The following is a 13,057-nucleotide window of genomic DNA, read 5'->3' as shown; positions in this document are numbered from 1 at the left end:
ATGAGGATGATCTAACGGCGACGTGGACTGGACCCCCTCAATATAGACTAGTCCAGTCTGACATTCAGCATAACCCAGAAAACTTCATTGATGATGTTCCTCCGTATCATGAGGACCCATCACACCTCCACCATCGAGTCACCAACATGCTCCCTTTGCTGCTAGCTCCTAGAAATATCCTCCGAGGAGTTTACTAGCTTCCGTCAGTACTGTGCTCAGAGGTTCAACAATATTGATGTGACTTTATAGCAGATCTGTCAGTATCTTCATATCGCTCCTCCAGCGCTACCGACTCATGACACTGATCAGTCTGATGATGAGGACCATTGAGTTCGATTATTTTTATGTTTATGTTTATTTTTATTTTTATCTTTTATTTTTATTTTTGTAACGAGTAACACTGTAATCTTCTTCAGCATTGTGTTTATTTTCGTATCAATTGCTCAGAATTTTGCACTACTCCTACATTTATCTACAATTTTACTTTTCACTATTCTGAGAGATTCATCCACCATTCAGGGCAGTTTCAATTATCTCCCTATCTTATGATATTTTGTTTGTATTATGATTTATATTTTTTTGTACATTGAGGACAATGTACATCTTAAGTGTGTGGAGGTTATTTATATGATTATTTGAAAATCCCTGAATTATGCCTTGTGTTTAAGTAATTTTCTCATATTACTTTTAGAATGAACTCGTATTAGTTTGTGATTTTCATTGATATGTTTTAGATTAAATTCATGGACACTTGTGCATTGATGGTTTAAACTTTAAGATACAAGAGAATCAAGCATGACAACTCTATTTTTCAGAATTAAAAATTTTTTAGGATGTTTCCCTAAATTGAGGTATTACCTTGAAGTTTGAAATTTGCAAGATTGACATCAACAACCATAATTTTGGTGAGATTTTGAGCCTTTAGAGCATACATTTTTTTTCGTGCTCACTTTATTATTGGTTATGAATGTGACAATATTAAATTGCTATTCTAGAACTTGTTTTGATTATATATGTCAAGACCACACCTTTGATTTGATATACTGAGATGATAAAGGCATATAGGTTTTAACCCACTTACCCCACAAAAAGCCTACCTTTATAATTAACCCTTAGTGAACCCCTTTGAGCCTAACAAACCATTTCCTAATTTACCCTAAATATTAACCCATACATCATACTTTTTGATTCGTTGAGAATTTTTCCTATTTTATTAACTCCCTTTTTGTCGAGATTTGATTTGGTTAAATGTTTAACTATGTTCTTTTATTTTAGTTGTATAAATCTTTCTTATTATTCATTCATTCAAAAAAAGTGAAAAAAATATATATATATATACATTTATATGGATTCTTATTAGCTCTTTGTTATAAGCTAAATATTTAATTCCATATTCTGAGAAGAAGCTCATGTTTTACGTTAATAAATTCGATTAATGTAATTATTTAATGTTAGTTTTTCTAGTTAGGTAATTTATTAATTCGATCTCGATTCTAACCTTCTTTTTCAGCCTTTATCCACATCTTTAACGCAAACCCCGTTACAACCCTTTAAAGACCTTTTGATTTGTGTATCATCTCATTTATAGTGGTGGAGATTTGATTTTCATGAAAGCTTATGGTAATAATTTTTCATGTTTGACTTTTGAGTGCTTAATTTTTGAACCTTAAACACTTTGAGTGATTTTAGTGAATCTTTAGTGAGGATGTCAATTATTGTTGATTCTTGAATAAAAGGTAATTATTTAGATAAGGGGGAATGCCTATGTTTTCATGCTTTAAAAATGCTAGACTTTGATTGTTTGTGCATTTAGTGTTATTTTAGTCGAATTATCAATGTATGATTATTTGTGAAATTATGATAAAACATTATTAATGAGAATTATGAATTGAGAGAGTTTAATTTTAATTGTGAGTTAAGAATTTTGGTTGAGGACAAGCAAACGCTTAAGTGTGGAGATATTTGCTAAACCATAAAAGTAACACATTTTAATTCCATACTTAGCATATTTTTGGATGATTTATCATATAATTTAGTGAATTAGATGCTCTTAATCCTTTAATTTCATGTTTTATACTTAGAAGAGCATAGGGGAACAAAAGGAGCAGAAAACGGGCCAAAAACGGAGAAAAAGGGCTGATTAGAAGATCCACATGGCCAAGACAAATTCCACACGGGCTGAGCACATGCCCGTGTGATCTACACGGGCTGGCCACACGCCCATGTGGCAGCACGTGTCGGTATCGCTCCAGGTTTCCCAAATACGCGAAAAAGTCAATTTTTAGGGTTTCTGAGCAGTCTAAAGTCTATCAATACATACCAGAGAAAGACCTAAATGGTGACACAGAGCAGATAGCAAAAAATACTTGAAGAGACGTCGTTAGAGTCATCTCGGAAGTAGGATCTCCTCCAAGACTGAAGATCTCCCTTCAATTTTTTCCAAAGTTCTTGGGTTTTCTTTATGTTTTGTGATTTTTCTATTCTTGAGATGTTTTCTCCCGTTAATATAAACTAAAGTCCCTAAATAACTAGGGAGGATGAAACCTACGATGGATCTTATTATTTAATTATCTGAATTACGCGATAAATACTTGTTCTTGTACTTAATTATTGCTTTAATATTTTTAAGATATTAATCCAAGTTTGATGTGCTTATTCAGTGGAGCAAAAGTCCCTGTTAAAGAGAAGATCTAGCATAATTAAGTGGAGTTGCATGCAATCTTAGAAATAGGACGACATAAATCTGTCGGATTAGAGTCAAATCTAATAGGGGAATCCATAAATCGAGTAATGCGACAATAGGAGTTTTAATTAAAAAGAGATTTCAATTAATCAACCTAGAGTCAGTTGTTCCTAGTCTCTAAAGAGATATTAACATAATTTAGGGATTCCTACGGATCAAGACAAGTGAATAAATCGTTTGATTCAGAGTCAGAATAATAAGTGAAGCCTAGGTGGATTCTTCCTTGGGTATTGTCTTTATCATTGGTTTATTCAATTATTTTCTTCACTCTCTGTTGCGTTCAATAGTTAATTAATTAAGTTAATTTTCAGATTAAAATAAATCCATTATATTTTAGGCTAAATAATAAAAAGATAGTTAATACTAGTACTTTTAGTCCTTGTGGATACGATATTCTAGACTCACCATAACTATACTAGCATTCGATATGTGCGGTTGCCTTAGTCGTGATCGTGATCTAGTTTAGTGATTCATAAAATGATCATCAATTTACCACCGAAAAAATGAGCTATAAGGGGTAAATAGGTTTATAAAATCAAATGGGTCAATTGAACGTTATAAAGCTCGATTGGTGATACTTGACAATAATCAGATTCAAATGGTGACCATTTGTACTTTTCTTTCTGTGGCAGCAACAAAGACATGGGAACTTCATTAAATGGATGTTCATAATGCATTCTTGTATGGAGATTTAGAAGTAGAGGTGTACATGAAGATACCTCCAGGTTTCGTCACTCAACAGGCTACCAAAGTCTGTAGATTACGTAAATCACTTTATGGCTTACAACAAAACCCTCGGTGTTGGTTTACGAAGCTGACAACTGCATTAAAGTGGTATGGGTTTCTTTAATCTCAGTATGACTATTCATTGTTTACTTGAAATCAGGACAAGATACAATTGAGTAAACTAGTGTATGTTGATGGTCTTGTTATTGCGAGAAATAATAGTGTTGCCATTCAAAAGTTTAAAGTTTATTTATGCCACTATTTTCACATGAAATATTTGGGGACATTGAAATATTTGTTGGGTGTAGAGGTGGCACGGAATCACGAAAGGATTTTTCTTTGCCAACGCAAATATGCTTTAGACAATATTAGTGAAGCGAGACTGTTGGGTGTTAAACCATCTGGTTTTCCCATTGAACAAAATCATCATTTAGCCTTGGCAGAGAGTGTGTTGTTGAAAGATTCGGAGAAGTATCGAAGATTGGTGGGAAGATTGATTTACTTGACTCTCACTCGACCTGAGTTGTTTTACAATGTCCATATCTTGGTACAATTTATGTATCAACCAAAGGAAGCTCATTGGGAAGCAGCTTTACGCATGGTTTGTTATTTGAAAGGAAGTCCTGGACAAGGAATACTTCTACGAGTTGATTGTGATCTATGACTATACAGTTATTGTGACTCTGATTAGGGAAGTTGTCCTTTAACGTGACAACCCCTCACTGGGTATTTTGTTATGCTCGACACCTCTCCTATTTCCTAGAATACTAAAAAGCAGCATACAATATCGAGATCTTCTGCTGAAGCAGAGTATATTGTGTGTGAATTGAAATGGTTAAAGGGTCTCTTGTTATCTCTTGGTGTTGTTCACCTTGATCATACGTTGTTGTATTGTGATAGTCAAGTAGCCTTACATATTAGTGCAAAACCCGTGTTTCATGAGTGAACAAAGTACATTAAAATTGATTGCCATTTTATTCGTGATGAGATTCAACATGGACATGTTCAAATCGCTTATGTTTGCAGCTTTAAACAACTGGCTGATATCTTCACTAAGGTGTTGGGGATAACAATTTGGGTATCTTCTATGCAAGTTGAGGGTTCGTAATCTTCACGCACCAACTTAAGGGGTATTAGGAAAGAAATCAATGAAAATATTAAGATATGTAAATATCTATTAAATATGTAAATGCTATATTTAGTTATGTAAAAAATATGTTTAGGAGAGAAGTTAGAGATTTACATAGATTTATTGGGTGATTTATTTTCCATGCTTATCATGTATATATATGGCACTTTCTGGCCTATTAATATAGAGGAAGGAAGTCATTTTTCCCTCAAAAGTTTTTATATAGGTACATCTAAACACAGTTAAGCCTTACTATCTATCTTTTCTTCTTTTGCCCGTTGGTTGAATTTTGTCAACCTTGATAGTGATATTCTTATATACCTTACAACACCTCTACCTCGATCCACAGGCACAGAAGCATCCTTAATATCATATTGCACAATGAGATTAATAATATGTGCAACACACCTCATATGCATAAATTTCTCATTTGCAACAGAAGCATTTTGATTATTCAATTTCTTTCTCAAATATTTAATGGCAACACTATTGGCAGATGCATTATGAACTGTAATAGTGAAGACCCTCTCAATCCTCCAACCTTGAAGATATTTTTCAAGGACTTGATCTATGCTTTCACCTCTATGAACAAATATTTTTAACAAAGAATGTACATAACTATGGATATTGTTGTTATAAGTGAAAAGCTATTATAGAAGATTAAAATAAAACATAAAAAATCAATTTTACAAAAAACTTGACTGTTATAATGAGTGGCTATTATAAAGAGAATTGACTATATAACTAAAATTTTATATATAATAAATTTCAAAGGTTATGAAATAATAAGGAGAAATCATAATCAATTTGCCTTTTTTTTCAATTTCCACTCTTCTTTCACCAAATTTAAACAACCAGCTGAAGAAAATTCGATCTTTCTTTCCTACCTAAAACAACAATGCTCTCACCATCTTCACAGATCAAATTTAAGGCATGTTTCTTCAAAAATCTACAAACAAATTAATTCAAGTGTTACTATAATATTCAATTAAATTATTACAAAACAATTCAGGCAAACGTGAGAGTAATCTTGCAATGTTTTTAAAAAAAATTATACATACCATCCTCTTTCTTCCCCAAGTTCCTGAGAGACAAGAATAATATGTAGCCAATGAATAAAGCTGCTGCCCCTCCCAATACAATTGCTACCAATTTCCCATTGTTATTATTCCCACCTTCTCTTTCTGTCACACAAATCCATAATTACTCAAATAAAAATCAAATAATAGAAAATTTTCTCAATTTCACATCATCATTACCATGTTTGAACTTGTCTGGTATTCCATCTGGGTAGTAACCATAGCTAATAAAGCAACTGTCCAAATAAACTTGTCCTGAAAGTGAGTTACCACACTCTTCTTCAGCAATCTGAAGTGCAGCGGTCACACATTCACCACAATCACAAGGCCCCAAATCCCCTTCACACTGTGCAATGACCTGCATCAGTCCATAATTTTCTTTACAATATCCATCTCCATCAATCACCCCACTTTCCACACCTGCAAATGCTGCATCCCTCACCTCTTCGAACTCCACAACCACCGCCTTTTTCTCGTCGCAAACCTTGTGAAGCAACTCGAATTTAGACCTTTCCTCAATGAACTCATCAGCTTCATAGTGAACATTGCAGCCATGGAGCTGAATCCGAGCCGAAACAGCTTTATTACACAAAGTGTTCAACATTTCAGGAAGAGATGTTATGCATTTGTAGCAGTCATTGTTGTTTAGATCACCCCTGCATTGAAAGAAGCCTGAAATGCCATTGTTATCATCTCCCGTGGTAGTTTTGTAGAACTTTTCTTGGGAAGATTTGGATACAAGTTCTTCGAAAAAGGTTGAAAGGGATTCGGAATGGAACTTGGTCGAATCTGCAAATGTGTTGGTGGTGCAGTTTTTGAATATAAAGGTACTATAATCTGAAGTGGATTCTGCATTTGATAGGATTATTACTATATGTGAAAAGGCTAAAAGGGTTAGTGTTTGAGGAAGAAGAGACATTGGTTTCAAGGTTGAACCCATGATTCCATATGGAATTTTGGATGTTGAAGCTGGTTTTTTACTTCTTATGTTGGGTTTCAGACAACATATGTAGCTGGTTTTTCAAAATACAAAAAGGATTAAAGAATGAATCGGCAGTTTGAATATGATTCGATTGGATAGTTGAGTGGTTAAAATAGTTCAGAAAGTGACAATAGGGAGTTGGGATTTTGGTTCTGTATTTCCTTCCTACCTTTATCTAACATTGGGAAACTTGTTGATTATAATTTCTTTCTCATTGTAACTTTTCTTGTTTTTATGAACCTCTAGAAATTATGCTTTTAGTCCTTCTACTTTGATAAAATTTAAGATTTAATCTTATACTTAAAAAGTTATAAAATTAAATTCCTTATATTTTCAATTTAAAAGTCTTACCAATAATTAAAATTGCTATTTTTTTTCAAAATTTTTCAATTTTGTATGTCTATTTTTTGCCGACTCATATGAATAGTCTTTAATTAGCATGTCAAATTAATAAATTTTGATAAAAATACTAACAAAATTAATAAATGGTATTTTAAAATCATAAAATTAAGAAAACTTAAATTTTATAAACTAAATTTTAAATTGTATCAAAATATAAAAAATTGACTTTCTTTTCGGTTTACTCCAAACTGTTGTATGAAATAAATTGAGTATTTAGAGGGAAAGTAACATATTCTCTTGCTTCCTTTACCGTAATTAGATGAAAATGTAATTATTAATGTAGTAATTACAGTTTGTTGTAATTATAAGAAATTTTAAATTTTTGTTAATTGAGTTTTATCTTGGCTAATGTAAGAGGACGTGGGTTCGAGTATATTGAAGCGCATTATCTTTTTATTTATGGGTTGAGGAGAGTCTATAAGTAATTATAGGTATTATGTCAAAAAAAGTAAATATAATTAGAACCTATAATGAGATTGTTCAAAAAATTTCTAAATTCTTAAGGGTCTGTTTGGACAAGACAAAGTAATTACACTTTCTTGTAATTACAAAGAATAGAAATTCCCAAGAGCCAAGACATATTTGACTGACAGAGTGAAATTACGTCGTAATTCCCAATGTCATGTTTGGTTGTACAAATTGTAATTAAAGAGTTACATAATTCATATTTAAAAAAGATTAATTACTATAAAAACCAGTGTGATAAAATAATTTCTAAACAAATAACAAAAATTAAAATCAAATCATAAAAAAGTAGTTGATAATACGATTACTATTAAAATAATAAGAAAAATAAACATCATATGTAATTTTATCTAATTATTCTAGTACATATTTATTGGTTATTTCCTCTTTAATATTTAACATATGTTTCTTATCATCATCATTTATTGGTCTTTGACCAAGTTAATCATCATTTGAATTTGAATATGCATCATTAGGATTATTAAAATCATATTCTTCCATATACTCTTCGAATTATGGATCATTTTAATTCCACCTATGATTGAAGTTACAAAATCTGCAACATGCTAATACAATCCAACCTTATTTTTTTAAATATTATACCAAGGTGGTGGTGATAATATGAGAAATATTTTTTTTTAAAACAACAAACATATTCTCAATCACATTTCAAAATCTTGAATATCTCAAAATAAAGAGTCTGTGAGTGATCTATAGTGCTTGTGTTTGGTATCATTCTCTCAAATGATATCATATCTTATGATAAGGTGTAAAATAATATTTTCTATTTACATAATTAGCATCGACCTTATAATATTTGAGTTCATAGTCTAAAAAGTTAATAACTTTAATTATAAAAATTTATATAAACATAATTTGGAGAAAGACTTATGCTAGATTATATCTCTTTTATAATATAGAAATTAAATAAAAATAATATTTTATAAAGTTTCCCAACCTTTCATAACCTTCCCATAGATAATATACTTTTGTTATAATTTTAGAAAGTTATTTTTATAAATAAGTTATGATAAAAAAACTACAACATTTTTTTATGAATAAATATATTATTTTTATAATATATAGCATAGACACATAAATAATTTATGTCCATACTTTTTACCATAACTTTTATAGATAAATATATTATAACACTTCTATAACAGGTAAATTATTTTTATAATAAATTTTTACCATAAATTTAAATTTTAGGATTTAAATAATATATTTTTGTTATAAAATACACAAATTATTTTTATAATAATTTTTGTGATTTATAATATAAGAAATTTTGTCATAATTATCTCAAAATCTCATATGTGTTTGTAAATATAATATAATGTTTATAACTCAGATAAAAATAATCATTTTAAATTGAATTTAGATGTAATTACTCCAATTCTCAAACTCCCCTTAAAAAATGGAAAATGTAATTAGGGTGCTTCAGTTACATCCAATTCAATGGCACCTACAAATTATAATGGTTACTAAAACATGACAGTCTTGTATAATTACAAACAATTACACCCAAATCTAATTATTGGGTGACTTTCCAAACACTACCTAAACATTTTTGCTCACAAAGTATAATTACATTGTAATTCTCTATACTATGTTTTGTAGCATTATTTGTAATTACACAACTACATAATTTTTAATTTTAAAAATACTAATTATCATAAAAGTTATCAATAATACATGAAAAAAAATCCTCTATACAAATAACAAAACTTAAAAATCAAATATATGCATATAATACGTAGTCAAATAAAGTATTTTGATAATACGATCATTAATAAAATTAATAAGAAAATAAACATCTTATGTAATTTTATTTAATTACTCTAACATTTCATTTTTATTAGGTTATTCTTTCGCTAACATTAAGTATATACCCTTCTTATCAATAAAATTTTAGATTATTTATATAAAATTAATAAAATAACATATAATTATATTTTTAAAATAATATATATATCCTAAAATTAAAATACTATTATTGTATAAAAATATTTTTTTAAACTTAAATCAGGCATGTTTGAAAATCTATATAATGTAATTAAATTTAACATTATTTGTAATTATTTTAATTCTCACCTTTCTTTAAAAATTACTCAATTCAATAGAACCTATTAATTATAATAATTATTGTATATGTATAATTATAAGTAATTACATCCAAATACAATTTATTATTAATTTAGAGATGCTCATGGGCGAGTCGGGCTGAATTCGGGTTGAGTATAAACATGATATTAACAAACTTTATGCGTGTCCAAGCCCATCTCAGCTCGAAATATGGGCCTAAAATTTTGTCTAAATCCTTTTTAATTTTTTAAAAAATATTTATATTATATTATTTTAATATTTAATAAAATTTTATATATTTTTATTTATTGAAAGTTTTTATATAGTCATTTTAACATTATTTTAATGTTTATATTAGAGTATAGGTTTATTTTTTAATATATTCTAAATTACATAATATATAAAAATAATATAATATAAAGTATTATAAACTTAAAAAGGATCGGGCCGAGCTCGGGCCGAGCTCGGGCCTTGAATGTTCAAGTCCTAACCCGATTCATAATTTAAACGGGTCTAATTTTTTGTCTAAACTCATTTTTCAAATCTAATATTTCTATTAAAATCGTCCCAAATTTTGAAGGCTCCACTCCTGGACAAATAACTTGATTATTAATCTCAATCTTTACTAACCTTTTCATGGATAAAGCTTCATCCAATTCCGCAATTCCTTCTTAATTGGACTACTCAGATTTGAGCCTTTCCTAATAATAATAATAACAATACCAAGAAAATTTAGCAAATATACAGCCAAGTCATATAAACCTTGGGCAAAACTACTTAAAAAAACTCACTTCAATCCTGTTTTTAGATTGCTTAATCAAAATTCAGAATCCAAAAATTGGCATTCTACTGAACAAAATAAATAGCCCTTGTTTAAAAAAAGTGGTGGCCTAAATTCGATGGCAGCTAACAAATTTCCCTACCATTTCGCCCCAAAAGTCGTCTCCATATTTATTCCCCCCAGCCTCCAATCCCACTATTTTTCATGCATCTTTCGTATAGAGATTATCGTGGGTGACACTCGGCAGCCAACTACGATGGCTCATTCCAGGATCCTCGAGGTCACACTCCTTTCCGCCGAAGATCTTCTCGAGGTCTACAAAACCATGAAGACCTACGCTATTGTTTGGGTCCAACCCGACCGGAAACTCGCAACCGGTATTGACCAAACCGGCGGAACCCATCCTGCTTGGAATGAAAAGTTCTCATTCCGTGTCGATGACAAGTTTCTTAGCTCCGAGGAGGACGCTAAGATTTTTGTTGAGATTTACGCGGCTGCTTGGGTTAAAGATGCCTTGGTCGGATGCGTTAACGTCAACATCAACGATATTTTCCATTTATGCTCCGTCACCGACTCTAAGATCAACAACAACTCCACCGCTAGAACCGTCACGCTTCAAGTCCGTCGTCCCTCGGGCCGCCCTCAAGGGATTCTCAACATGGAAGTTGCCCTCGTTGATAGTACCATGCGTAGCTTGCCTTTGTTAGAAGAACCTATACCAAAACCACCTGAAAATGATCACCACGAGGACGATGAATCGCAAAACGACAAGCTAAATGTAAACGTTAATGCGAAAATGACCCGTTCACAAAGCGACAGAACCGAGTTAAAAATGGAAGATAACTCAATGGAAAGGCCTGTAAAGGGTTCGACTATCAATGATGGTTTCGATGCCAGTGAGTTGGACGATAAATGCAATGGCAGCATGGTGAATGGTGGTAGCATGGTGAACGGTGGCTCTGTATGTAGCACCGACGTGGGGCCATCAGCTTCCGTGGTAGCCGCTGCCATTGCACATGGGTTGTACAAACCACCGGTAAACAACCAAGTTCAGACGAAAGAAAATTTAAGAATAAAGGAGTGGACAAGGAAAGAGAGAGAAGAAGAAGAGCTAGAAATGAAGATAGAGAGGTGGGAAACGAAAATCCCACCGGCGGCAACCGTATCCCGGAAATCGATCAGAGGGAAAAAAGGAAAGGGAGGGAGTACCAAGTTGTTCTCATGTTTTAGTAACTCATTCGGGATTGAGATTTCCATTACTTGTGGAGGAAATGAAGCACAAGGAGGCATTAATGGCAATGGCAGCAATTATAAAGTTTATCATCTAAGCGATGCGGATGATGATTATAGCCAATCTATTGTTTGAATCTTATTCAATTCACATGTGGAACAGCAAGAATTCGAAGCCTTAATTTTATTTTTCTGGAAAATGAGTTATATAGTTGGCTTTTTGGGGTTGGATACACTGTTGTCAATATAAATATTGAGAGTTGAGAAAAAATAAAGAATATAAAAATACTATGAAAAAAATGAATTAAGCCCATTTTTTATTCTTTTATTAATTATTTTTTATATGTTTTTTAATGTTTAAATGCAATTACTTTATTTATTCACTTGATTTTTCTCTATGTTTTTTATCAATAAAGTTAACTCGATAAAATCTGATTTTTTTGTTATAGAACACAGTGTTCTATATTTTATAGTAAGAATATTCTACAGTAACAAAGCAACAAGAAATACAAATAACAAATTTATTTAAAAAATTTAGTTTCGAGGTTTTTAAAGTTGTTATATAAGTTTTATTGTTTTTTATTTTTCAGTTTTTACTTTTAAAACACAACAACAAAATAGGCCTACGGTGACACTTCTTTTTTACTTAGGACGATGCAAAAAAAAGTTGACATAGGCTATTTTGACGATTCTCCTGACGCTTCCGGAAACGTTGTTGTTTGCACCGTTAGCATAGGTACCACGAAGCTTTGGAAAAAGCGTCGGCATAATTCAACATAGGCCGACCTTTATTAAAGAGTTGGCAAAGACCTAGTCAAGTCCAACCTTTAAAAAAGATTGGGATAGGAGGAAATAGACTACCAAAAAAAGATCGGAATAAAGTATTCATATACCAACTTTAAAAGAGTTAAGATAGACCATTCTACGTCAACCTTAAAAAGGTTGCGATAGACCTTGTCTGCGCCAACACCTTACATAGCTGGCTTTGGTCCCAAGTTTTTTACAACTTTTTTTCTCAACTTTTGAAAAGGTTATTTTGGAGAAATATGAGCAAATTTGTATGTGTTGGGTTTGGACAATTTTGATACAATATTAATTGAACAATTAATTAACATAAATTGATCATATTTATACAAAATTACCATTGAATAATGCACTTATTGGTTTATATACAAAATCCTAATAAAAGTAGTCAACATGTTGATAACATTTTGTTAGCTTATTGTCCATTGCATCACTTGGTAACTACATTCAGTGAATTGGTTGCCAATATCTTGTCAACCTATTTCCCATTACATCAAAAAATTATTGGACAATTGCATTCATCAACTCGTTGAGGAGAGCATTATACTTTTTCACGAGCATCCATCATATCCATGAATTTTGCCTCTCGAATTTCAGTTAATTTCATAAACCTTTCTTCTATCTCAAC

At 31.3% G+C, this 13,057-nt stretch overlaps 2 protein-coding genes across 2 annotated transcripts; one reads left to right on the top strand and one right to left on the bottom strand.

Moving 5' to 3' along the window:
- Nucleotides 1–5,282: 5,282 nt before the first annotated feature.
- LOC108472223 (plasmodesmata-located protein 2) lies at nt 5,283–6,743 on the bottom strand. Its single transcript, XM_053022405.1, has 3 exons — nt 5,858–6,743; nt 5,660–5,782; nt 5,283–5,547 (listed from the first exon to the last, which is right to left on the bottom strand). The coding sequence occupies exons 1-3, from the start codon at nt 6,615–6,617 to the stop codon at nt 5,540–5,542; spliced, it is 891 nt and encodes a 296-aa protein (XP_052878365.1). The 5' UTR covers nt 6,618–6,743; the 3' UTR covers nt 5,283–5,539.
- A 3,827-nt stretch (nt 6,744–10,570) lies between these two features.
- LOC108472222 (uncharacterized) lies at nt 10,571–11,928 on the top strand. The gene has a single exon (XM_017773730.2). It carries the CDS (start codon nt 10,652–10,654, stop codon nt 11,759–11,761), a length of 1,110 nt encoding a protein of 369 aa, XP_017629219.1. The 5' UTR covers nt 10,571–10,651; the 3' UTR covers nt 11,762–11,928.
- Nucleotides 11,929–13,057: the final 1,129 nt, after the last annotated feature.

The sequence above is a fragment of the Gossypium arboreum genome, chromosome 11, assembly GCF_025698485.1.
Source record: "Gossypium arboreum isolate Shixiya-1 chromosome 11, ASM2569848v2, whole genome shotgun sequence".
Taxonomy (NCBI): domain Eukaryota; kingdom Viridiplantae; phylum Streptophyta; class Magnoliopsida; order Malvales; family Malvaceae; genus Gossypium; species Gossypium arboreum.
This window is presented reverse-complemented; position numbering and strand designations above follow the sequence as displayed.

Bases quoted from the DNA above. Each gene is read 5' to 3' on its own strand.
- LOC108472223 (XM_053022405.1), bottom strand. From the start codon at position 6,617: ATGGGTTCAACCTTGAAACCAATGTCTCTTCTTCCTCAAACACTAACC. The intron at 5,783-5,857 runs GTAATGATGATG...TTTGTGTGACAG, and splicing joins ACCAGACAAGTTCAAACATG to AAAGAGAAGGTGGGAATAAT.
- LOC108472222 (XM_017773730.2), top strand. From the start codon at position 10,652: ATGGCTCATTCCAGGATCCTCGAGGTCACACTCCTTTCCGCCGAAGAT.